Source organism: Balaenoptera ricei, chromosome 9, assembly GCF_028023285.1.
Source record: "Balaenoptera ricei isolate mBalRic1 chromosome 9, mBalRic1.hap2, whole genome shotgun sequence".
NCBI lineage: Eukaryota > Metazoa > Chordata > Mammalia > Artiodactyla > Balaenopteridae > Balaenoptera > Balaenoptera ricei.
The window spans coordinates 22,428,075-22,455,350 of record NC_082647.1 but is presented as its reverse complement, the minus strand read 5'-3'; the positions used below and the strand labels follow the sequence as shown (position 1 = coordinate 22,455,350).

Below are 27,276 nucleotides of genomic sequence, written 5' to 3'. Positions count from 1 at the left end.
TCCCTGGGTGGAGGGGGGGGATTTCACCCAAGGGGGGCTGTGGGCATGGACCCCAAGGGAGCCCTGTCAGAACATCTGAGGGTGAGCAGTGCTCTGGTCAAAACAAAAACATCAAAAAAGAAAACACAAAAACATTCCTGAAAGATGAGGCTGATAGGCTGCCTTGGGGGTCACGCATCCTCGGGTGAGAATCACTGGGTGGAAGGGGCAGGGTGGACAGCTGGGCAGAGAGGTGACGCATGAGCAGATGAGCCCGAGTCGGGCAGATGGAGGCATCAGAGTCAAGAGTGTCAGACATGGAGGAAAAGCACCCAGGACCAGGGAGACAGCGAGTAAATGAATGTAGCCAGCAAGGCACCTGGAATGATTGGGGGAGGGGGAGGGGGATTACTGTCAATCAGTTGGGAGTGGATTGCAAGCATGGTGTCCCTGAGCTTAGGACTCTTGAGGAGTAAGGCTGTGGGAGATGGAAGTGGTGACTGAAAGGAAGTTGGGTTGTGTGTATGTGAGCAGAGAGCACCAGAGGGGGGTGTCCACGCAGAAGGAAGGGGCAGATGGGATGGAAGAGGACAGTGCAGGAGAGCGTCTGGGAGAGAGATGACTGCTCGGAGGGGGGAGGGAGGGCGGACAGCAGGACCCAGGGCTCTGTGCAGGTCCAGACTGAGGGCGGTGGTGTCGGGAGTGGGTTTGGCAGGTGCGGGGGCAAGAGGGTGGGAAGAAGGTGAGAGTGCTGCGGTGAAAGAAGAAGGTCGGAGAATCAGAGGCCGCAGCCTCCCTGAGAGCTGTGTCAGAAGAGTACGTGACAAGGGGTCTGGATGGAAACCTGAAAGGTTACAGGGAATGATGTCGTGGGGTCGTGCGGCCCGGGAGGCAAGCTCAGCCTGGCTCATGAGCGTGGGTTGGTGGGCGGAGCGTGAGGATTCAGCACAGTGTGCCTGAAGCAGAGACGACTCAACTGAGTTGAGCAGTGGATGGGGGACGGAGAAGGGAGCACAGAGCAGAGGAGACAACTGGATCCAGCTGGAAGGTGCACAGACAGTAGCTTCTTTAAAGAATGTCACATGGCTCAGGTAGGACAGTTCCTTTGCTATACATGCAGTAGAGAAGGAAATAAGGAGAGATGATGAAGGTGGGCCCTGGAAGTAGGCGAGATCAGGTGAACATTCTGAAACAGGTGGTAGAGAAGAGGAGGTCCAATGGCTACGAAGAGTGAGGAAGGTGAGGCAATGGCGCCCAGCAACCAGGGCAGGAGAGGCTTGTTGAGAGGATCAGGGAACACACTGCACAGAGTGTGACAGCAAAGAGCCAAAAGGATGGAGTCGGATGTCGAGGGTCTAGGAGCTGTGCACCCATGAGTGGGCCAAGGGTGTGAGGAAGCCCATGCAGGAGGGAGAGGACAGCGTGGGTAAGGCCAGGTTGGAACATGGGGGCGGTGGACGAGGTGAGAAGAGGATGAGCTGGTAAAGGTAGTGGTCTGTGGAAAACGTTGGAGACAAGCCGGTCAGTGCAGGGCATGACGAGACAAGACAAAACGATGGAAGGTCAGACAGAAGCCCGAGGGAGCTGAAAAGACACGGTGCTTAGGGCTGAATGGGGACGGCACGTGGAGTCACTACAGCACACTGCAGACCAAGAAGCTGGCGGCTGGGGAGCATGAGGGCAGGTCAAGACGAGACCACTGCATCTGTGGCATGACTGGCAGGTGGTAGGGGAAGTAGGATGGGATGTTGAAGATAAAGCAGAGAGGCTCTCGAAGACAAGAGTGGGAGAAAAGGCAGAGGATGGGCTGAGCAAGGTTCAGTCCACACCCAGCCTGCAAAGAGAGAGATCCTTGGCTTCTCGAATGTCCATGAAGGTGGTAAGCCAGTATTGAGATGGGTTGGGGAGTCAATGGGAAAAGAAAGGGACAGGCAGCATGGATGAGGGGAAGAACCTCATGAATGTGTGAAGGGCTCAGGGAAGTTAAAGGGGGCTCTACAGAAAAGGGGGCTCTACAGAAAAGGGGAAGGCAGCTTCAAGAGCTCCCAATCTGCGGACGTCAGCAGATCTCAGGGGCAGGAGGGGTGGTATTGAGGCCAGACAGCAGGTGTACACTAGTGAATAAAAGAAAGTACAGGTGCTATCTGTTATATCTGTGGGAAAGCACTGTTTTATGGGAAGACAGACAACATAGAATGTTTATAGAGGGAGAGGCTACAGCATAGCCAAGTACAAAGCAAAGGTGTATAGTGCAATCAATTGGATTTTGAAAGAATTGTATTTAGCACTGGTAAAATATGCCTCCTACAGATGCTGATATAGTGTTTACATGTTTATTGGTTTTCCAGTGAAAATGAGCAGAGGAAAAAGAGAAAGAAGAAGTGGTTAAAATAAAATTGGAACTAAGTCAACAGTATACATACAAATCATTCTTGGAACTATTAAGGAACATTATAATGGTTAGGATGCATAGTGCTACGTGTTCAACTTGATCACAATTAATGGAATAAAGGGAAATGGGAGAAATATATAAAAAGAAATTACCACAGGGAAATTGGTGAGTGGCTGCCTGAAAAATCTATCAGACAATTATGTCAAAGTGGGTAGATTCAAGAGAATAAATGGTCACATAGAGATAAATTCATAAAACAAAATCTGCAGGGAGAGCAGCAGCAGCAGTCCTCGTAACGTTGGGGCTCCTGACACCCTAAGACAAAGATACATGCCATAGGGTGGGGCTGTTTTGAATACTAAGAGTAGGTCAAGGAGTAATTTCACACATTTTCACATACTGAATCCATTTAAAGGCCAGACTGTGAACCAAGCCTGGGTGGTACCAACAAGCAGAGGTTTTTTCTAAGGCTACAAGATGGGGAAAAAGGAAATGAGTGGATATGCCATGTTTACATTGCATTCTGGAGAGATGTTATCATTTAAGAAAGGCAGCAATAAAGATGACAGCTATCGATGATGGTGTGAAACGGGAACATGAAATAGGATAGGAAAACAGGTTCAAAGTCAGCACAGAGGAAATGTTAGAAATTTCAGTGTGTTTGAGGAAAGGGAGGTTGGTTGCAAGATGAATGAACAGGTGAATGAGGTCTCAAACTGGAATCTTGGCCAGTCTCATTAACGGGTCAGATCTGGAGGAATATGGATTCTACGGCTAGGCTGATACAAATTCTAGTGATAAAGGTGGGGGAAATGGTGGCTAAATAGTAATGTTCAACCTATCCTGCTTTTTTAGCATTTGAGTAAAAATTCAGATTATGTGCTTAGCTTGGAAGAATGCAAAGTTTCACCAAGGGTCATTAATATGGATCCCAGTGAGTGGATGGAGGTGAGTCAAAGTAAAACAACAGATAAATTTTACTTAACTGAAGTTGTGGATTTAATTCAGAATGTCAGGAGTTAATATGGCTAATACTGAACAGCAAATAATGGAATGGAGACAACAGATTCAGCGAAGAGATTGGAGTCCATCAGGATCCTGTGGTAGCTCATTAAGATAAAGGTTTAAGGAAGTGTAGAACTGCAAGAACTGCAGTATGTATGTATAATATGAAAGAGTTATGAATTGTTAAATGGGAGGCAGCATCCCTAATGAAAAAAAAAAAAGAGAAACTCATATACATGTCCTGTTAAACTTTATCTTAGTATGGATATTTTCTATTGAAGGCTATTTAAATGAGTTATCTAAATTTGTTGAAATGAGAAATAATGATGCAATGAGGACCGAAAGTTCAATAATAAAAACAATATAGGGATTAGAATGGTTCTGAGCAAGTAATAAAGCAAAAAGGTAGAGTCATTACAGAGGTCCAAAGTGGGGAAAAATTTGTAGAATGTTGCATATATATGTTGTTACTGGTGTAATAAACATTCAGAGGAAGGAAAGTTGCTGGATGAGAAAGGACACTAAGAAAGCATGCTGCCTTGAAGGCTTTTCTAGAAATTTTTTAGTAAAGAGTAGTTGTTGGAGGACGCAAGATAAGTAGGACTAACTAAATTGAGACTTATGATGTTGATTACTCTTTGCACAATTTGCCCAAGATTTCAGCGAAGGAGTTATGGTAATATCTTGATGTTGAGTTAAAGTAAATTTTTTCAGATGGCATAGATTTTTTGTACACTTATAAAGTAAGGAGAAGTGGGAAAGTTTAAAGATACAGAAAAGGTGAGAACAGTTGATGGAATAACTTTCTGAGGAGATGGGTGGGTGTGTGTCCTTTGAACTGTGAAAGACTTGATTTTTAAAGAGGGTAAAGGGAGAAAGTGGATAGTTTCAGAATTGAAACAATAATAGCTTCTATCTATTAAGTATTCACTATGTGTCTGGCACCACGCTAATCACGTTAATTTCATTTTATCCTTACAACAATCCTAAAAGGTTTACAGAGATCAAATAACTTGTCTATGATTACACACTCAGTGTGTTAACAGTCAGAATTCAAATCGAATTTATCTATCTCCAAAACCTACATTACTTTCTATTCTATACAGTTTTCAAGTTGAAGGAAATCACAATCTATAGAATTTCTATTTTTTTTCTGTGACTATATGGAAAATATATTTTGAGATGAGACAAGCAGAGGTAATTGATGTATAGATCTTCAGGTGATTGGTAAAATTCAGAATATCTGCAATGGGAAAATGCTGAAAGGAAGGCATGTGGAAAAGACTCTTACTACCACCTATGCCCTGGTATTTCACTTCTATTCATTGCACAGCAAAGACTTTGGATTGGCCATGGATTAAAAATTTTAGAGTTTCTAACAAAGACTAAAGAATAGAAAGGAGTTTTTTTTTAAGCAGGTAAATGATAGGTAAAATGTAAATCGACTACTAACAAAGTTTTAAAAGTCTAAGTGTTGAGACTTCCATTGGAAGAATTCCATTTCTTTTCTCCAAGATGCAATCACAAGAGTTTATAACTAAGTTTTAACACCAATCAGCAAACCCTTTGAATTTAACAGAAAAGAAAGAAAATTCTCCAAATGACAAATTTTTATAGACAAAATACTAACAACCATCAAGCAAAAGAGTCCACAGCCAGCAGACCAAAGGTTGAAACCTCTGGGCTAATTTGTAAGATCTATGTTTTAAAAAGAAATTAACTCTGTAGTAAGGAGGGGTAAGAAAACCTCCCTATGCTTTCTGTCTTAGTAGAAATGTTTTCTGTTGTTGTTGTTTTCTCCTATACTATATGTAACTTCTGTAATTTCAATATTGTTGTTTTATGTATTTTGATATTGTAAAATTGTATTTATTGTATTCTGTTAGAACCACTCCTTGGGGTGTGAGGCACCTGAGTTATCAGTTATCCAGTGAACCTGGGGAAACGGGAGGAGCTAGTATTCTCAATTGGGGAGAGCTTGATTCTTCAACCAATGAGTTCAGCATTTTGCTTCCAAATTTAAGTGGCGAAGCAATGGCATCCCTTAAAAAACAGAAACTTAGTGGGAAGTAAAATGGGGTTAGAATTTTGAAATATGGAGAGGTGGCTACTCGAAAAAACTGAAGAAGTATGGCGTATCCCAGGATGATGGCAGAAGCCATAGGGCTACATTAAGACTGTGCCCAGATACTGGTTTAGAATAAGGGTAAATAAAACTAGCTTTATTTACATAAGAGTACAGCCAGCTTAATTACTGGCTGGTGGACATAAGCCAAATCTAACCAGAGGGAAACAGACCAGGAAAGAAAGTGAAGCTAAAAGAGAATGGAATAAGAGAAACCTCATAAAGGGATTAAGGAGGTAATTAAAGGTTCAAGTTGGATGGCCTAATGCTCAAAGGAGAAATAGTGGAGGCCAGATAGGAAAGTGCCTTCCTACCCAGGGGCTTATGGATCCAGGGTGGCCACAACTGCAGGTCCAGCCAGGGCCAGAGGGAACAACCTGGGGTTCAGACCCAGCAATGGTGCCAACTTGAATCTACCTCGTGCTAGAGTTGAGTAGCCTGGTCTATCATCCAACACAGGTAAGATTGGGCAGGGGCTCCCAGAACCAACATCTAAAAAGGGAGTTGGGGGAGGGGCTAAGGGAAGACAGGTTAAGCCCCAAATGTAACTGAATGATGACCAGGGATAACTATTTACTAGTGCTTTTACGATTTCTTGTAACTCTGTAACTTTCCCAATATTTGTTAACTTCTATCTGATTTTTCCTGTATTAGTAGTAAAAATTGTTTTTTCCTGTATTAGTAGTAAAAATTGATTTTTCCTGTACTAGTAATAAAAATTGTTCAAAATGTAAGTGCGATGTGTGTGCTTATTGCAGTGAAAACTGGGTAGCAGTTGTGAAAACTCTGCAGTGAATATGGGAAGAAAAGAACTCAGGTGGGAAAATGGGGAAAAGAAATCAAGTACAACAAATACTTGACATTCATAGGTTAGAAGATCTCAAACCCCCAATTTGTAAATACCACTGGCGCTAGCAATTGGCTCTCCTTCACAGGCCTCCCCCACTCCACCCCACCCCCAAGACTGCATACAGGTCAAGCAGATTACAAGCCCTTCTCAAATGTGGATACACAGATGTTGGCTAAGCCACTCATTAGGCTGAGACATACTCTTAGACACTTGCCTTATGTTACAGGACCCTTAAAAACAATATATTTTATGATGCCACGGAGCTACTAAATAAAAAGTCCTTAGGATGCCCTGGAAAGAAACATCAGGGAGAAGTAGGCCATGATCCTTCATAGGAGACATCAGGTATATGAACCCTCACTAGTGGTGACACTGTTCCAACAGAAAGTCTGAGTTCCTTTTTGGGCTACCACTGTATACATCCAGTTTCTGTTTTACAATTAAATGTCCAGCATATTTTACTCAGAAACTTGGTTATAAAATTAATATTTCTGTAAGCAGTAACTCATTTTATAAATATAAATATACCACCATTTAATTCCAGAAAAGAAACAAATTCTTGAACCCCAAACATCTGTCCAGACATTTAAGAGCTCAAGTGGTAATGCACTCTTAATCATATCTCTTCCATTCTGTGTGTTAGTACCTGCTGTAGAGTCATCATCAGGTAAACGAACAAGAGTGTAGCATATTCCTGGTTGATTATAAGGTAGGCTGGGGACTGGGATACAACACAGCACTTCATAGGAATCTGATGGTTCCACCTGCACTGTCACTTTCTCCAGTAGCTGGTCATTGAGAGTATTGGTACAGTCAAACTGAAAAGTCAGCAAATAGGAAAGTCATGAAGCAGAAAAACTGTTTTCAAGCAAGTTGTTCCTTCCCACCCGTAACCCACGACTGAGTTCTGGAATCCTCTATACTTTCTAAACACCCCGCATGTCTCCCCCTAAGATTTTTCCTGAGGCAATGAGGATAACCTTATTCTTGAGGTCTTTTTTGTTTATGTTAACCAGTTTTTTCCTCCTTCCTGAGATTGAGTTCTACCAAACAAGATGGTAGAAGTCTGATAGCTGTCTGAGAACCAAACTGAAATCCAAGTTCTTGGAACGACACATTTATTTTACCCTGATATTAAATGATGATTATTTTTTCCACAGGTTATACTTTATGCTGTCCAACTTCTCCAGACATTTCAGTTTTATGTCTTTTTAAATTTAAATCATCAAAAGCTACCCATCACATCTCTACAGCTATGGAGCTAGGAAAGAAAACCAGATATGCTGCTAAATTTGCTTCTCTATAAAAGGAACGAGAATCATAAACTAAAAGGGGATTAATACTAAACCCCTTACTGGAGCCAGTTCTGGCGCTTATCTCACCTGGAACACAATATGATTGGTAAACATGTGCTTGATACAACGAACAAAATATTCTGTCTCTGCTTCTGTAAGCTGAACAGGCTCAGAAGACTTGAACAAGGGTCCTAGATTCATAAACTCAGGAATGACAGCCAGTTGTTCTATCAAGAAAAAAGGAAAGAAAAGGAGGAGGAAAGTAAGAAGACAGGGAAAACATTACTCTGGGTGTCTAAAATGTTTTAAGCTTCCATAGTCTTACTTATAGTTGAACACTCAACTAGTGTGTCCCCAAGCTTTAGTGAAATAATCTTTTAAGTAAGAGTTTATACACTCAATTTCTAAAAGCAACAAACAGACAAACAAACTTAATTCCTAATTTCATAGAATTTGAGTTCCCTGATACAGCGTAAGAATAACATTCTCCGTAAGCTGGCAACTGGAAATTGGAAAGTCCCACAGGCTCCAGGTAGCGCCTGCAACTGTAAGCTAGGACAATCAATATTCGGCCATACAACTATCTCCCGTACTGAGGATTAATCAAATTGAACAAAAGTAGTGGCCTTCATTATACTTACAATGCCTCGGGTGCTAGGCTACTGCTTCTACACATCAAATCATCATACCTTGGAAAATGTCTTGCCTGGAAGGAGCCAACTTCTCGGGCTTAGTAGCCACCAGTGTGATTTCTACAAAGACAAGTATGAGCAATCAAGTGAGCTTCCCTCCTACTATCAAGCCAAACATGCAGACAGGAGATGAGGACAGAAACGTCAAGCAGATAAACATAAGGAGCTATTGCTGAATCATACCAGTAGGTTCTCTGTCACCTTTTTTGGAGGGACACTCAAAATGTATTCAGTGAACATATTTTATGAAATAATAAAGTAAGTCCTAAAAATACAGAATTTGCTTTAATGGACCAGAATGTTTTGTTTAATTACTCTTAAAAGGAGGAACAGTTTATAAAACAAATCTCGTGATTCAAATAGGAAAAACTACTTATATAGTACCAACAAAAAAACCTGAAAATGCTGAAAGCATAAGCTCTTTCATTTTCAGTTCTAACCACTACACACTTTGTTCCTTTATTTTTTTAAGCCTCCAACAGAAAAATTAACTAAGAAGTTAACTAACATCAGAAAATAAAAATAAGAGGTGACAGCACAATTACTGCTCTGAAGCACACGGTGACAACTAACTTCAAATGCTGTAACACTTAGCATTAAAAAAAAAAAAAAAAAACTTTCAATCTGAGTCACATTTCATATTCTTGCTTTCATGAGAAAACAAGGAAAAAAATTTTAAAACCCTAATTTAAAAAGTATCATCCATCTTAGCTCTATAAGATTAGAAGCAGTGACCATTAAAAGAAATATTAAAGAAAATATGCTAACAGTATATCTTATTGGTGTAAAACTACTTATACATAGAAAAACTAACACTGTTCCCCTTACCTGCTTTCTGTTCAAAGACAGCAGCCATAGCAAGAGGAATAGATTTCATATCAAAGGGCTTTTCTGAAGGCTCCAGTGTGTACTGGTGTAAGGCTTTCTCCATCCCTGGTACAGAGACTGTCAGACCTATGAAACAGAGAACTCTCAGCACTATAACTTCTTGCCCATCCTAGGACCCAGACAGGCCCAGATTTGTAATATTTATCTAAGCTTTCTAAAGAAAACTATAACCACAGATTTTATAACCTAAATAATAAAAAATAAAGGCTCTTATAATTTCATCCAAGGAAGCATAGGAGCAGAGCATAGGAATTTTCAACAAAATAGAAGTATCTTCCAGAAAACAAAGCAACGGAGACACGTGGAAACGATGATGCATAAGGGAAAAAAGGTAAACCCATCCAAGAGGGAGCTCAAGGAGGACCAGGAAAAAGCAATATTCTTTGGGCTTTTACATACTTTAGGTCTCCCTAGAAATGGAAGTGCATTCAAAGACAGAAACCAAGCATTTTGCCTAGTGAAGCCAGCTCATATGCAAATCATCATGGATATGCTTCTCAGACACCATTTGTGGAACAAAAGTGTACTTGTCTCCATTCTTGGCTCTCACTGACCATTGAAGATATATGTAGCATTCAGCGCCATCTGCCTCTGCTGCAGCACATTCAGATAGAAGGTAGCTCTATCCCGTACCTCATCGTCAGTATCCATCATACACCTGTCCAGGGATACAGAAGATGCATGTCACAGCACGGTAACGACTTCCAGCAGCTTTACCACTATACCTAAAGGACACAATCCAGGCCATCTGATACTGCCTTTATAAAAGAGCTCAACAACAGCCAACAGTGGATCCTAAAATCTCCACAAATATTGGGTACTGTTCTGAATTGGTAAAGAAATGGTGTCATTATGAATCAGAAGCACTACATAAGTAGGCATTAAAATAATTAGGAAGGACACAATAACATAAGAGAGCAGTTTGGAGTCTATTCTTGGATCTGCAACCACATGACCCTGGTAAAGATTTAGACTTCTAATATAATTTAAAAATGGTAATATTATACTTTCCAAGGATACTAAAAAGCATTCCGAATCCAGGCATTGATATCACTCAAATGGCAATCTATTTGATTTAAACCAGCCAGCCTTTGGCTTGTAATTTTTCTGCTTCAATTACAAGATGTAATCACAGAGTGTTTGCTAAAGCAAGTCTTTTCCTCATCAAACAGGGAATCAAGGAGACCATGAAAAGCTGGTATTTTCAACTCTACATAGTGAATCTCTTTGAAGTTGGCCCCTGTTATACAAATTGAGGCACATGTATTTAAGTCACTTTCTCAAAATCATGCAAGAGAAATTAGAAGTCAAATTTTACATGTACTTAGCACATGCAAAATTACCAGAAGAATAAGAAAAATGCCACTTGCCCTGACTCCATCAGCTCTACTCTTAGGTCCTGCAATGCATTTTGATATGGTACAATGAGGAATTCTCTATTCAGCCACGTGGCATTCTTATTAAAAAAAAAAAAAAGAAAAGAAAAAGACATTCTTTTAATTACCTTTGTAAGAGTACTAGGATACTTGGGAGAAGATTCTCATTCTGAGCCCCAAATTTAGCCAAAGCACTCACAGCAGCTGTAATGGAGCATAAAACGAAACAACATGAATATTGGCTTCTCAGAGTCAAGCAGTAATCATTAAAAAAAAAAAAAAAATTAGAGGAGTTTCCCCGTGTTCAGTTGGAATAAACTCTTATTGTTTTATTGTGAGTTTCTTGATCTTATTTCCTTGATCCATTTAAGCATAAATAGAAATCAGCAGGCCCAAGAGAGCTCTGAGTAAGAAAACCCGCCACGCATTGAGGAAAAAGGATCATATGTATTCCTTATATGAGCTATCCTCCAGTCCAGCTCCTTATATACCACACTGATTAATTAAGCTCTAATCTCAAACAACCAGCCCCACACATTAAAAAACAAAAACAAAAACCCAAAACTCTATTATTAAAATTCACTGTATCAACAAAGGTTTACTGCTTACTTAACCTTTGTCAGGAGTTGTGCTAGGTGCTGGAGGCAGAAAGACAAAAGACATCAAGGAGTTGTACTCCAGTGGGAAAGACAGGTAAGTAAAGAGGTAGTTACAACATAGCACAGAAAGTCCATGGTAGGACTATATCCAGGGTACTACGTGAGTAGAGAAAGGAACGTAAGTCAGAATTGGAGGAGGAGGAGACAGACAAGGAGTTGACACTTATTACTTGAGCTAAAGTTTGAAGAACAAATAGAGTTAGCCAGAGGGAAAAGGCCGGAAAAGAGCATTCAAGGGAGAGAGAATAAAAAGTACCAAGGCCCTCAGGCCAGACAAGAAAGTGTGGCAAGATCCTGGGACTGGACACAGCTGAGCAAGGCTGAAGCACTAGACCTGCGCTGGAGAGCAGGAGGAGAAAAGTGAGAGACTGGAGACAAAACAAAAATCGGTTATGGTTTAACCTCAAGGCTATTATTAACGGGTGTTAAACACAGGATGAATCTGTGTATTTGTAGCAGAGTGTGCTACTCTAAATTTGTGAGCAGATTTTGTGTCCAGCGACCATTTTGGTAGCAGAGTGTGGAGAATATACTGGATATGGGCGAGACTACAAGCAGTCAGACTAGCTGGGCATCTGAAATGGATGGGAGCCTAATGCAGCCCTCAGGAAATCTATGAAAAAAGACAATGAAGAAATGCATTTTGAGGAGACAGAATGGAAAGAACTTTGCCAAAGGATAGATGGGGATTATAAAACAATGGAGTAAGGTTCTAGCCTTGCAACTGAGTGGATGATATAGGTGAGGATTTCTGTTTGGGATAGTTTGAATTTCAAGCTGAATTTAAAGTGCCTTAGATAGCCAGACATACAAGTTCACGAAAGAGACACGACTGCAATGCCACAGCATATCAGCAGAGCTCTGGAAATGATCACCAGAATGAATGTGTATGTTGAGAAGACAAACCCCTAAGGAAAACTAACGTTTTAAGGAACGGAAGAGAAGCTCTATAAATAAGACTGAGGAGTGATGGAAAGATGCAGGCTATTGTGGAAACCAAGGGAAGAGAGTTTCATGAAGTGTTTAGGCAACAGTACATCAAATTGACTGAGGTGAACAAGGGTAAGAACATTAAAGTGTCTAACTTGATTTTCCAACTAGCTTATAAGTAATTTCCAAAAAAAATAGCTTCAGAAGATTTTTAAGGGAGAGAGCAAGATTATAGTGAGTTGAAGAGAAAATGGAGAATAAGTTCATAGGGGCAGCTAGTAATAGCTCCCACAAGGTTACATAACAGGGGAAATATGGTCAGTAGCTAGTGAGAGACAATGGATCAAAGGAAGGCTTATAGTTTTAACAGGGGAGATTTGGACCAGTTCATACACTAAGGGGAGGAGGAAGTAAAAAAACCCTAAGACCTGTTTAAAAAACCACTTAAAAACTACAGAGGCAGAAAGACACACAAATTTCACAGACATTCATACTTATGGCCATAACTCTGAAAAAATGGATGACGCCATCACAGTCTTCTGACATACCGAAAGTCAAGGGTTATTTGTCTCTGATACAGGCAGAAGTCAGGATGGAAATTGGAATACAAAGAAAGAGCTGTACATCTGGGGCTTAAGTGTGCTCCAAGATCCCACCATCAAACAGACGTTGCAACTTCATTTTCCAATTTCATTACCACCCCGCCTTGAGTTAATAAGCATTTCACAAGATCAGCAGTTACACCATTATTAGTGTTCCAATGACTCACCAGCTCTGACAGCCTCGTTCTCCAGTACCACCCTATTAAAAATAAAGCGGATATACTTGGAGGGGACAGGCGTTCTGGGGCCCTCTTTGCCCAACAAGTGTAGAATCTTAGTAGCCAGAACAGTGTGTTCACAGTCCTCGATGAATTCACAAAGGTGGGCTAGACCTGCCTCTTTACTCTCAGGGTTCTCTTCCACAATGCTGATTATGCAGTCCACAATGGCTCGCTTATATTCAAAGCCTCCCTGGCAAAAGAGAAAACTGCCATTCATTCTGAGGACACTTTTTGGAGAAATGCTTATACTCCAAGGCTCATGCTATAACATTCAGATTTCATTTCCCTTCCCTTATGAAAGAAACAAAAGCGTTTTTTCCTCCAAGTGGGAAAGCCAAAGCAATAGCATGTCTAGTAATAAGACAGAAACCAGAATTAAGCACAGTATTTGAGACGCATACTGAGATGATAAAGAAAGCTGCTTTAAATACTATGGCATAAGAATTTAAGAGAGCAACTTCGCACGATTAAAAAGTAGTGCACCTACGTCATCTCGGAGCATGTTGGAGAGGAAAGTCATCATGACGCTGTGCTTTCGAGGGTATTTCTGACAGAGAGCACTAATTGCCTGTACAACCACCACCTGTAGAAAAACAAACAAAAAGGACATGCACCTTTATAATGACTGTACAACTATCACCTAGAGGAAAGCACAGAAAGGACGTTCATCTTTATAACTTTAGCTACTTATTTACTGCAAGATAAGAAGGCACTACAGTTAACTAAAATAACAATTATGGTTCTTCATGAAAGATAAGCAAAAGAGACCTCAGAGGAAAATAAAAAGCAATGTAAAAATGAAGTATATTCAAGAGACCCCAGGGCTTCCCTGGTGGCGCAGTGATAGAGAGCCCGCCTGCCATTGCAGGGGACGTGGGTTCGAGCCCTGGTCCGGGAAGATCCCACATGCCGTGGAGCAGCTGGGCCCATGCGCCACAGCTGCTAAGCCTGCGCTCTGGAGCCTGCGAGCCACAACTACTGAGCCCACGTGCCACAACTACGGAAGCCTGTGTGCCTAAAGCCCGTGCTCCACAACAAGAGAGGCCACCGCAATGAGAGGCCCGCGCACCACAATGAAGAGTAGCCCCTGCTTGCTGCAACTAGAGAAAGCCCGCGAGCAGCAATGAAGACCCAGTGCAGCCAAAAATAAATAAATAAAATAAATAAATTAAAAAAAAAAAAGAGAGACCCCACCCCTTTGCTCCAAGCAAATAAGCTTTGAGCATATTTTAAAATTTTCACATACAAATTTTAAAGTGAACAGTAAAGATAAAAAGCTTAAAGACTGATTTCCATAGAAGAAATAGAGAAAGTTACCAAGGAACTATTTCACAAAATGGTTTCTAGGAAATTTTTACCACAACTTTAAAGACCAGTGTCAAGAAGTGAAAAGAGTGTGAAATTTTACCCTACTTGCAAGCTAACAAGTTAGACTGCTACAATTTCATGGATGCTAGAAGAATACACAAGAATCCTGGATCAGAGATAAAAGACAGTTATTTAATCACAGCAAAAGCAGTAGCCAGGATATCAGCATTTGGGGGTCAGTTTCCTAAGCCCCAATTACCATAGGACAATGCAAAAAGGGCTGGATAATACTTGAGCCCACAGTAGGCTGCATTACAGGAGATTTTGAGATATGGGACTTGAATACTTTACAGTGGGCAGTAAGCATGCCAGTCCTCTATTCAGAAGGGAAACATTACCTTTATTATACTGGGCAATGAGCATGTTTGCTTTTTGCTCTAGAGGCAGGACTAGCTGTATCTTCTAGGGCTGTATGGAAACTGGCCATTTACTACTTTTAGGGAGATGCTTATATCTTTTGAGACTGGAAGAGATCTTGCACTACACAAAGGGAACAAAACTGGTATAGTAGGAAACAAAGGGCAGTTAGTGCCTAATTTGCAGGGTGTGCAGAAATGCAAGAAATTTATGGAAAACTGGAGAACTGTCTGCCAACAACCAGATAGTCCCAAATCTATATACACTGTTTCAGAGCATAGAAAATGAAGGAAAACATCCACAATCATTTATGAAGCACTGATATATAAACCTAATAAAGACGGTATACACACAAAAAGAAAAATTACAGATGGAAATCATTTATGAACACTGATGCAAAAATTCTAAGTAATACATTAGCTAACAAACTCCAACACTACAGTAAGAAAAGAATATGCCATGATGAAATGGAATTTATACTAAGAATGCAAGAATGATTCAACATTAGAAAATTAATATAATTCATCAATATTAATGAGTCTGAGGAGAAAAATCATGACTATATCCATAGATGCTGAAAAGCCTTTGATAAAATCCAACAGTCATTCCTAATAAAAATTCTTAAAAAAATAAAAAGGAATGGACAGACACTTCCATTTTATACACACACACACATACACATCCCTCAATCGTACTGCCAGCATATTACTTAATAGGGAAGCCCAAGAGTCATTTACTTTAAGGTCAGAAACAAAACAAGGATGCTACTATCTCGACTGTTATTTGACATTATTCCAGCACTAGTAGCCAATGCAATTAGACAGGAGAAAACAGAGGAATAAGAATTAGAAAATAAAAGACAAATCTATCTTTATTTACAGATGATATAACAGTATAACATGGAAACCCTAGAGAATTGATGATAAAACTAACTCAATAAAATAATTCAGCAAGGTAGCAGGCTGTAAAGTTAAAATGCAAAAATAATACTATTCATATACACAAATAATAACTAGTTAGAAGACACAATGAGTAAAAAAAAGATTTATAACAGCAACAACAATAAAGTACATAAAAGAATTTTTAAAACACTCAAATCTAATATAAAAAATACTATAAAATATTCAAGAAAGGCACAAAATTAGACTTGAACAAATTAAGAAATATCCCTTTTCTTCATTAGGATATCTCAACATCATTAAGATATTTGTTCTCCCCTAAGAAAACTTATAAATTTAATGTGATCCCAATAAAAATGCCAATGAATTTTGTTTGTTTGTTTGTTTTGTGTTTTTTTGCCGCACCATGCAGCATGTGGGATCTTAGTTCCCCAACCAGGGATCAAACCCGCGCCCCCTGCAGTAGAAGCACAGAGTCTTAACTACTGGACTGCCAGGGAAGTCCCGAGATTTTTTTTAAATAAAGCTAGACAAGTTAATACTAAAATTCATAAGGAAATATAAACATGTAAGAACAGCTAGAGAAACAATGAAAATAAAGAGCTATGAGAGGAGACTAACAGATATTAAAACATCCTTACAAAGCTTCTATATTTAAAATAGTGTGTAGTACTGATGCATGACTAGGTAAAGAGAACAAAAGAATAGAATAGAAAGCCCCCCAAAAGACTCAAGAACATATGGAACTTTAGTATATGATGAAGGTAATATCTCAAATACTGGGCAAAGACAGCCCTTTAAATAAAACTTTGGGGGGCAACTGGATAGTCATTGGAAAAGGATAAGATTAGATCCACTTCTCATTCTACATACAATAATAAAATCCAATGGATCAGAGATTTAAATGTAAAACATGAAACTATACATATACTAGAAGAAAACATGGGTGAATTCTTATTCACCCATTCAGATTCTATAGTCTGAAGGGAAAGACTTTCTAACTATTACTCAAAAGCCCAATGTAATAAAAGAAAAGATCAACAAAAGAAGATGTGGCATATATATACAATGGAATATTACTCAGCCATAAAAAGAAACGAAATTGAGTTATTTGTAGTGAGGTGGATGGACCTAGAGTCTGTCATACAGAGTGAAGTAAGTCAGAAAGAGAAAAACAAATACTATATGCTAACACATATATATGGAATCTAAAAAAAAAAAAAAGTGGTCATGAAGAACCTAGGGGCAGGACAGGAATAAAGACGCAGACCTACTAGAGAATGGACTTGAGGACACGGGGAGGGGGAAGGGTAAGCTGGGACAGAGTGAGAGAGTGGCATGGGCACATATACACTACCAAATGTAAAACCGATAGCTAGTGGGAAGCAGCCACATAGCACAGGGAGATCAACTTGGTGCTTTGTGACCACCTAGAGGGGTGGGATAGGGAGGGTGGGAAGGAGGGAGAAGCAAGAGGGAAGAGATATGGGGATATATGTATATGTATAGCTGATTCACTTTGTTATAAAGCAGAAACTAACACAACATTGTAAAGCAATTATACTCCAATAAAGATGTTTAAAAAAAAAAGATCAACAAATTTGACTACATAAAAATTAAAAACTTGTGCATGACAAAAGACATCATAAGGAAAGTCAAAAGACAAATGACAAACTGGGAGAAAATATCATAACACATTTCACAGATAAAGAATTAATATCCCTAATATACAAAAAACTTTAACTGAGGAAACAAAAGACCAAAAATCTTATAGAAAATGGGAAAAAGACATGAGCAGACAATATTAAAATAGAGATATTAAATGATCTTTAAAAATATGAAAAAATGTTTACGTTCCCTCAACATAAGACAAATTCAAATTAAAACTACACTGAGATACCCTTTCTCACCCAACTGATTGGAAAAACTTCAAAATACAATATATGTACTCTATTGGTAAGGCGATGGGGAAACTGGCACTCTTTCACACTGCTAGTAGAATTTAACATTCTCTACAAAACTACATATTTATTTACCTTTCAATCTAGTACATGAACTTCTAGGAATTTACCCTGAGGACACACCTCCAAAATTTCAAGAAAACACATGCAGAAAGTTATCCACTGCAGCATTATTTGTAATCACAAAATACTGCAGACTATCTAAACGTCCAAGCATAGGAGATTCATTCAATAAACTATACTACAAAATGACCTTCATAACCTCCCAAGGTTTCCCAAAGATTCAAAATGTCTACTTGAATATACAGGCTACGTTTGTTTTTTAAAAGTAGATAAATACAAGAAGAGAGTAAATAGAGTCAGCTATACCTCTTGACTGAGAATTAAATACAAATGAAGGAATAATATCTTTTTACTTTAATTCTTCTAACTGAAATTTACTGCTATTTTGATTAGCTCTGACACATTCTCACCAGTTCTCTTCAACACTGTATTGGAAGTCCCAGCCATTTTAATAAGACAAGAAAAAGAAAGGAAAGGTATTTGGATTGGAAATGAAGTAAAAATGTCTCCATTCACAGATAACATGATTATTTATATAGACAATCCTAAGGAATGCATATAACAACTACTAGAACCAATAAGGGTACTCAGCAAGAATACCGAGTTATGGGAGAGTTAAAAAAGACAAAAGTATTTTTAATATACTAGTAGCAAACAATGAAATAGAAATGTTAATAAAATGGAATTTTAAAAGCATAAAATATTTATATATAAATTTAACAAAAGATGTGCAAGAACTCTAGAATAAATGCTATAAACCATTGCTCAGAGAAAACAAAGAAAACCTAAATAAAGGGAGAGGTATACCATATTCATAAACTGGAAGAATAAATAATATTAAGCTATCAATTCTCCACAAATTGATTATAGATTCAACACAACCCCAATCACAATCCTAGAAGGCTTTGTTTTACAGAAATTATAAGCTGGTTCTAAATTTTATATGGAAATAGGAACTAGAATATTAAACAAAAGAAGGACAAAGTTGGAAGACCACACATTTGAGAGGTACCATAAAGCTACATTAATCGATACAGTGAGGTACTGGCATAGGATTGACAAATAGTTTGATAGAATGTGATATGGATCCCAGAAATACACCTACAATTATATGGTTATCTGCTTTTTAGACAAAGATGCCAAGGCACTCCAATGGGGAAAGAGAAGTGTTTTAAACAAATTATGCTAGAATGACTGGAAATCAGTATGGAAAAAAACTGAACTTATCACACACAAATATTAATTCAAGTTGGATCACAGACCAAAATGTAAAAGCTAAAACTGTAAAACATTTACAATAAAACATAGGAAAATATCTTTAAGACTTGGAAATAGACAAAAGTGTTTTAGGACACTGAAAGCAATAACTGTGAAGGAAAAACATTAATAAATTAGACTTCATAAAACTTTAAAACTTCTGCTCATCAAAAGACACCGTTGAGAAACGAAATAGGGAACTGAAACAAGATGGCGGAGTAGAAGGACGTGCTCTCACTGCCTCTTGTGAGAACACGAGAATCACAAGTAGCTGCTGGACAATCATCGACAGGAAAACACTGGAACTCACCAAAAAATATAACCCACATCCAAAGACAAAGGAGAAGCCACACTGAGATGGTAGGAGGGGTGCAATCACAGTACAATCAAATCCCATAACTGCTGGGTGGGTGACTCACAGACTGGAGAACACTTAAACCACAGAAGTCCACCAACTGGAGTGAAGGTTCTGAGCCCCACGTCACACTTCCCAACCTGGGGGTCCGGCAATGGGAGGAGAAATTCCTAGAGAATCAGACTTTGAAAGCTAGTGGGATTTGACTGCAGGACTTCGACAGGACTGGGGGAAACAGAGACTCCACTCTTGGAGGGCACACACAAAGTAGTGTGCATATCGGGACCCAGGGGAAGGAGGAGTGACCCCAGGGGAGACTGAACCAGACCTACCTGCTAGTGTTGGAGGGTCTCCTGCAGAGAAGGGGCGTGGCTGTGGCTCACCATGGGGACAAGGACCCTGGCAGCAGAAGTTCTGGGAAGTACTCCTTGGCGTGAGCCCTCCCAGAGTCTGCTATTAGCCCCACCAAAGAGCCCAGGTAGGCTCCAGTGTTGGGTTGCCTCAGGCCAAACAGAAATCAGGGAGGGAACCCAGCCCCACCCATCAGCAGTCAAGTGGATTAAAGTTTTACTGAGATCTGCCCACCAGAGAAACAGCCAGCTCTACCCACCACCAGTCCCTCCCACCAGGAAACTAGGACAAGCCTCTTAGATAGCCTCATCCACCAGAGGGCAGACAGCAGAAGCAAGAAAAACTACAATCCTGCAGCCTGTGGAACAAAAACCACATTCACAGAAAGATAGACAAGATGAAAAGGCAGAGGGCTATGTACCAGATGAAGGAACAAGATAAAACCCCAGAAAAACAACTAAATGAAGTGGAGATAGGCAACCTTCCAGAAAAAGAACTCAGAGTAATGATAGTGAAGATGATCCAGGACCTCGGAAAAACAATGGAGGCAAAGATTGAGAACATGCAAGAAATGTTTAACAAAGACCTAGAAGAATTAAAGAACAAACACACAGAGATGAACAATACAATAACTGAAATGAAAACTACACTAGAAGGAGTCAATAGCAGAATAACTGAGGCAGAAGAACGGATAAGTGACCTGGAAGACAGAATGGTGGAATTCACTGCTGCGGAACAGAATAAAGAAAAAAAAATGAAAAGAAATGAAGACAGCCTAAGAGACCTCTGGGACAACATTAAAGGCAACAACATTCACATTATAGGGATCCCAGAAGGAGAAGACAGAAAGGACCAGAGAAAATATTTGAAGAGATAATAGTTGAAAACTTCCCTAACATGGGAAAGGAAATAGCCACCCAAGTCCAGGAAGCACAGAGAGTCCCATATAGCATAAACCCAAGGAGAAACACGCCGAGACACAGAGTAATCAAATTGGCAAAAATTAAAGACAAAGAAAAATTACTGAAAGCAGCCAGGGAAAAACTACAAATAACATACAAGGGAACTCCCATAAGGTTAACAGCTGATTTCTCAGCAGAAACTCTACAAGACAGAAGGGAGTGGCATGATATACTTAAAGTGATGAAAGGGAAGAACCTACAACCAAGATTACTTTACCCGGCAAGGATCTCATTCAGATTTGATGGAGAAATTAAAGTGTTTACAGATAAGCAAAAGCTGAGAGAATTCAGCACCACCAAACCAGCTCTACAACAAATGCTAAAGGAACTTCTCTAAGTGGGAAACACAAGAGAAGAAAAGGACCTACAAAAACATACCCAAAACAATTAAGAAAATGGTCAAAGGAACATACATATCAATAATTACCTTAAACGTGAATGGATTAAATGCTCCAGCCAAAAGACACAGGCTTGCTGAATGGATACAAAAACAAGACCCATATATATGCTGTCTACAAGAGACCCACTTCAGACCTAGGGACACATACAGACTGAAAGTGGGGGGATGGAAAAAGATATTCCATGCAAATGGAAATCAAAAGAAAGCTGGAGTAGCAATACTCATATCAGATAAAATAGACTTTAAAATAAGAATGTTACAAGAGACAAGGAAAGACACTACATAATGATCAAGGGATCAATCCAAGAAGAAGATATAACAATTATAAATATACATGCACCCAACATAGGAGCACCTCAATAAATAAGGCAACTGCTAACAGCTATAAAAGAGGAAATCGACAGTAACACAGTAATAGTGGGGGACTTTAACACCTCACTTACACCAATGGACAGATCATCCAAAATGAAAATAAATAAGGAAACAGAAGCTTTAAGTGACACAATAGACCAGATAGATTTAATTGATATTTATAGGACATTCCATCCCAAAACAGCAGATTACACTTTCTTCTCAAGTGCACACGGAACATTCTCCAGGATAGATCACATCTTGGGTCACAAATCAAGCCTCAGTAAGTTTAAGAATATTGAAATCATATCAAGCATCTTTTCTGACCACAACGCTATGAGATAAGAAATGAATTACAGGGGAAAAAACATAAAAAACACAAACACATAGAGGCTAAACAATACATTACTAAATAACCAAGAGATCACTGAAGAAATCAGAGGAAATCAAAAAATACCTAGAGACATATGACAATGAAAACACGACGATCCAAAACCTATGGGATGCAGCAAAAGCAGTTCTAAGAGGGAAGTTTATAGCTATACAAGCCTACCTCAAGAAACAAGAAAAATCTCAAAAAAGCAATCTAACCTTACACCTAAAGGAACTAGAGAAAGAAGAATAAACAAAACCCAAAGTTAGCTGAAGGAAAGAAATCATAAAGATCAGAGCAGAAATAAATGAAATAGAAACAAAGAAAACAATAGCAAAGATCAATAAAACTAAAAGCTGGTTCTTTGAGAAGATAAACAAAATTGATAAACCATTAGCCAGACTCATCAAGAAAAAGAGGGAGAGGACTCAAATCAATAAAATTAGAAATGAAAAAGGAGAAGTTACAACAGACACCGCAGAAATACAAAGCATCCTAAGAGACTACTACAAACAACTCTATGCCAATAAAATGGACAACCTGGAAGAAATGGACAAATTCTTAGAAAGGTATAACCTTCCAAGACTGAACCAGGAAGAAACAGAAAATATGAACAGAACAATCACAAGTAATGAAATTGAAACTGTGATTAAAAATCTTCCAACAAACAAAAAAGTCCAGGACCAGATGGCTTCACAGGTGAATTCTATCAAACATTTAGAGAAGAGCTAACACCCATCCTTCTCAAACTCTTCCAAAAAATTGCAGAGGAAGGAACACTCCCAAACTCATTCTGTGAGGCCACCATCACCCTGATACCAAAACCAGACAAAGATACTACAAAAAAAGAAAATTACAGACCAATATCACTGATGAATATAGATGCAAAAATCCTCAACAAAATACTAGCAAACAGAATCCAACAACACATTAAAAGGATCATACACCATGATCAAGTGGGATTTATCCCAGGGAGGCAAGGATTCTTCAGTATACGCAAATAAATCAATGTGATACACCATATTAACAAACTGAAGAATAAAAACCATATGACCATCTCAATAGATGCAGAAAAAGCTTTTGACAAAATTCAACACCCATTTATGATAAAAACTCTCCAGAAAGGGCATAGAGGGAACCTACCTCAACATAATAAAGGCCATATACGACAAACCCACAGCAAACATCATTCTCAGTGGTGAAAAACTGAAAGCATTTCCTCCAAGATCAGGAACGAGACAAGGATGTCCACTCTCACCACTATTATTCAACATAGTTTTGGAAGTCCTAGCCATGGCAATCAGAGAAGAAAAAGAAATAAAAGGAATACAAATTGGAAAAGAAGAAGTAAAAGTGTCACTGTTTGCAGATGACATGATACTATACATAGAGAATCCTAAAGATGCCACCAGAAAACTACTAGAGCTAATCAATGAATTTGGTAAAGTTGCAGGATACAAAATTAATGCACAGAAATCTCTTGCGTTCCTATATACTAATGATGAAAAATCTGAAAGAGAAATTAAGGAAACACTCCCATTTACCACTGCAACAAAAAGAATAAAATACCTAGGAATAAACCTACCTAGGGAGACAGAAGACCTGTATGCAGAAAACTATAAGACACTGATGAAAGAAATTAAAGATGATACCAACAGATGGAGAGATATACCATGTTCTTGGATTGGAAGAATCAATATTGTGAAAATGACTATACTACCCAAAGCAATCTACAGATTCAATGCAATCCCTATCAAATTACCAATGGCATTTTTTACGGAACTAGAACAAAAAATCTTAAAATTTGTATGGAGACACAAAAGACCCCGAATAGGCAAAGCAGTCTTGAGGGAAAACAATGGAGCTGGAGGAATCAGATTCCCTGACTTCAGACTATACTACAAAGCTACAGTAATCAAGACAATATGGTACTGGCACAAAAACAGAAACACAGATCAATGGAACAAGATAGAAAGCCCAGAGATAAACCCATGCACCTATGGTCAACTAATCTATGACAAAGGAGGCAAGGATATACAATGGAGAAAAGACAGTCTCTTCAGTAAGTGGTGCTGGGAAAACTGGACAGCTACATGTAAAAGAATGAAATTAGAACACTCCCTAACATCATACACAAAAATAAACTCAAAATGGATTCGAGACCTAAATGTAAGACCGGACACTATAAAACTCTTTAGAGGAAAACATAGGAAGAACACTCTTTGACATAAATCACAGCAAGATCTTTTTTGATCCCCCTCCTAGAGTAATAGAAATAAAATAAATAAATAAACAAATGGGACCTAATGAAACTTCAAAGCTTTTGCACAGCAAAGGAAACCATAAACAAGATGAAAAGACAACCCTCAGAGTGGGAGAAAATATTTGCAAACAAAGCAACGGACAAAGGATTAATCTCCAAAATACATAAACAGCTCATGCAGCTCAATATTAAAAAAAGAAACACCCAATCCAAAGATGGGCAGAAGACCTAAATAGACCTTTCTCCAAAGAAGACATACAGATGGCCAAGAAGCACATGAAAAACTGCTCAACATCACTAATTATTAGAGAAATGCAAATCAAAACTACAATGAGGTATCACCTCACACCACTTAGAATGGGCATCATCAGAAAATCTACAAACAACAAATGCTGGAGAGGGTGTGGAGAAAAGGGACCCCTCTTGCACTGTTGGTAGGAATGTAAATTGATACAGCCACTATGGAGAACAGTATGGAGGGTCCTTAAAAAACTAAAACTAGAATTACCCTATGATCCAGCAATCCCACTACTGGGCATATACCCAGAGAAAACCATAATTCAAAAAGACACATGCACCCCAATGTTCATTGCAGCACTGTTTACAATAGCCAGGTCATGGAAGCAACCTAAATGCCCATCGACAGACGAATGGATAAAGAAGATGTGGTACGTATATACAATGGAATATTACTCAGCCATAAAAAGGAACGAAATTGGGTCATTTGTTGAGACGTGGGTGGATCTAGAGAGTGTCATACAGAGTGAAGTAAGTCAGAAAGAGAAAAATAAATATCACATATTAATGCATATATGTGGAACCTAGAAAAATGGTACAGATGAACCAGTTTGCAGGGCAGAAATTGAGACACAGATGTAGAGAACAAACATATGGACACCAGAGGGGGAAAGCTGCGGGGGGGTGGGGGTGGTGGTGTGATGAATTGGGTGATTGGGATTGACATGTATACACTGATGTGTATAAAACTGATGACTAATAAAAACCTGCTGTATAAAAAAAAAATGTGCCTTCTTGATAAAATGTTTAAAATAAAAAAAAAAAAGAAAAAACTGTCTTGCATAAAGAAATACTTATTTGAAGTTCACAATTAACTTCAGTTTTAATTATTTTCCTTTTTAAAGTTCCAAATATATTTTTATATTGTTAATTTTAAAATAATATTCATAGTATGATTATATTTCTATTAATTTTTTTTTCTCATAATTTTTTTCTGAATATATCTAGCTATTCATTTACCCAACTGCACATATACAGAGCTATATTTGGAATCATGTTTAACAAATATCATAAAGGTGTTCTGGGATATTGAGATTTTGGGTAATTTGTAGCTGTTTTTTAGGTGATTTATTTATATTCTTCATATATATGTCATGTACATCTCTATTTTTAATAAGAATTATTATTTTTTAAAAGCAAATAAAATTTATTGAAAAAAAAAAAAGAAATGAAATAGGTAAGCCAGAGACTGGGAGAAAACATGCTCATATTTAAACTCTTACCTTGAACTCATCTGAGATTTCAGACACAAAGGATGATATCTGCTTCATGAGCCTGTCCACACTGCTCTCACTTCCTGTTTTGAGGAGTGTAGTAATGGCCAGGGTAGCAATGCTTCTGTTTGAGTCTGTGATCAAGTTTTCTAAGTCCAGATTGCAGGCAGTAACAGCAGAGGGGTGCTTCATTGCCACCTTGTCAAAGGGCAAGAAAAAAATTAAGCAAATTGCTACTGATAAAGACCAGAACTTCAAAAAAGAAAAGAAGACGAAAATAGAAATTTTTTTTTTTTACTTTAAAAAATGGAATTTTATTTCCTTTATTTGTAATTTCTATTTGGGCCTCCCCTTATAATATGATCATCACCATTAATTATACAGGTGTGCAAAACCAGAATCAGGAATTTAAAAGTTTCCTTTTTTTTTTCACAACTCACACACACACACACACACACACACACACACTGTATTTTATTTTTACAAGAGATAAATAAACTGACACCAAGCATTGTAAATGGATGACCACAACAAAAGCAACGATGATTGCAATTACCAAACACGAAACACACTCATACTATGTCATAATATTAACATCCAGTCCAGTAATCCTCCACTGTAACAGCTCCTTTACTTTGCAGTGTAAATTGATTTGTATATTTTTGCCTCTGAATCCTTGTGGGATTTTTTTTTAATTCAAACAGAAAGTCACAAAAATTATAATCATCCTCATCAGTTCACTCAGTCCCATGTAATTAATTTTTTTTTCATCTTGATCTTTTGTTAGCACTTTTATGAATTCATCAGTTTTCCATTAGAGTTCTGAAAATGCTTATTCATTCACTTCAGCAGTATAGTCAGCTATCAGAAACCTGTACTTGTCAGAGTCTTTTCCATGAATTCCTTGAAAATGAAACCCTTTTATAGGAACATTTTTGTGAAAGCACCCAGAACTCTCTGTAAATGACAAAAGACTTAAAAATGACCACAGTTAAAGATATGATGAAAGTTCATAATAATGTAATTGACAAGGAAATTTAGTTATTTCTGAGATACACATTTTAAAGTAATAACTAGAATTATGACTTATAACATTATACCAGAACATATAAGATTTTTAGAAATTTCATGTAATATCTGAAACATTTATATTAACATATTTCCATACACATAACCCAAAGAAAGTTTAGTATTAGTTGTTTTTTTATTTGTTTCTTTGTTTTTTTATACTGCAGGTTCTTATTAGTCATCAATTTTATACACATCAGTGTATACATGCCAATCCCAATCGCCCAATTCAGCACACAACCATACCCACCCCACCGTGGTTTTCCCCCCTTGGTGTCCATATATTTGTTCTCTACATCTGTGTCTCAACTTCTGCCCTGCAAACTGGTTCATCTGTACCATTTTTCTAGGTTCCACATACATGCGTTAATATACGATATTTGTTTTTCTCTTTCTGACTTACTTCACTCTGTATGACACTCTCTAGATCCACCCACGTCTCAACAAATGACTCAATTTCGTTCCTTTTTATGGCTGAGTAATATTCCATTGTATACACGTACCACATCTTCTTTATCCATTCGTCTGTCGATGGGCATTTAGGTTGCTTCCATGACCTGGCTATTGTAAACAGTGCTGCAATGAACATTGGGGTGCATGTGTCTTTTTGAATTATGGTTTTCTCTGGGTATATGCCCAGTAGTGGGATTGCTGGATCATAGGGTAATTCTAGTTTTAGTTTTTTAAGGACCCTCCATACTGTTCTCCATAGTGGCTGTATCA

At 38.5% G+C, this 27,276-nt stretch overlaps 2 protein-coding genes across 5 annotated transcripts in view; one reads left to right on the top strand and one right to left on the bottom strand.

The window, feature by feature from the left end:
• MEST (mesoderm specific transcript) overlaps window positions 1–8,577 on the top strand; it is a 70,225-nt gene extending 61,648 nt beyond the window's left edge. Inside the window, exon 12 of the mRNA XM_059933387.1 lies at window positions 7,512–8,577. Within this exon, the coding sequence (XP_059789370.1) occupies window positions 7,512–7,566 (55 nt within the window). The 3' untranslated portion in view covers window positions 7,567–8,577. The remainder of the gene's footprint in view (window positions 1–7,511) is intronic.
• Window positions 1–27,276, bottom strand: part of COPG2 (COPI coat complex subunit gamma 2) — a 137,686-nt gene that overhangs the window by 35,171 nt on the left and 75,239 nt on the right. For all 4 annotated transcript variants that reach the window (XM_059933369.1, XM_059933371.1, XM_059933372.1 and 1 more), the window contains 9 exons: window positions 25,495–25,683; window positions 13,502–13,597; window positions 12,961–13,204; window positions 10,731–10,806; window positions 9,781–9,884; window positions 9,167–9,292; window positions 8,336–8,398; window positions 7,734–7,873; window positions 6,998–7,169 (listed from right to left, as the gene is read on the bottom strand). In XM_059933369.1, coding sequence (XP_059789352.1) covers window positions 6,998–7,169; window positions 7,734–7,873; window positions 8,336–8,398; window positions 9,167–9,292; window positions 9,781–9,884; window positions 10,731–10,806; window positions 12,961–13,204; window positions 13,502–13,597; window positions 25,495–25,683 — 1,210 coding nt within the window. The remainder of the gene's footprint in view (window positions 1–6,997; window positions 7,170–7,733; window positions 7,874–8,335; window positions 8,399–9,166; window positions 9,293–9,780; window positions 9,885–10,730; window positions 10,807–12,960; window positions 13,205–13,501; window positions 13,598–25,494; window positions 25,684–27,276) is intronic.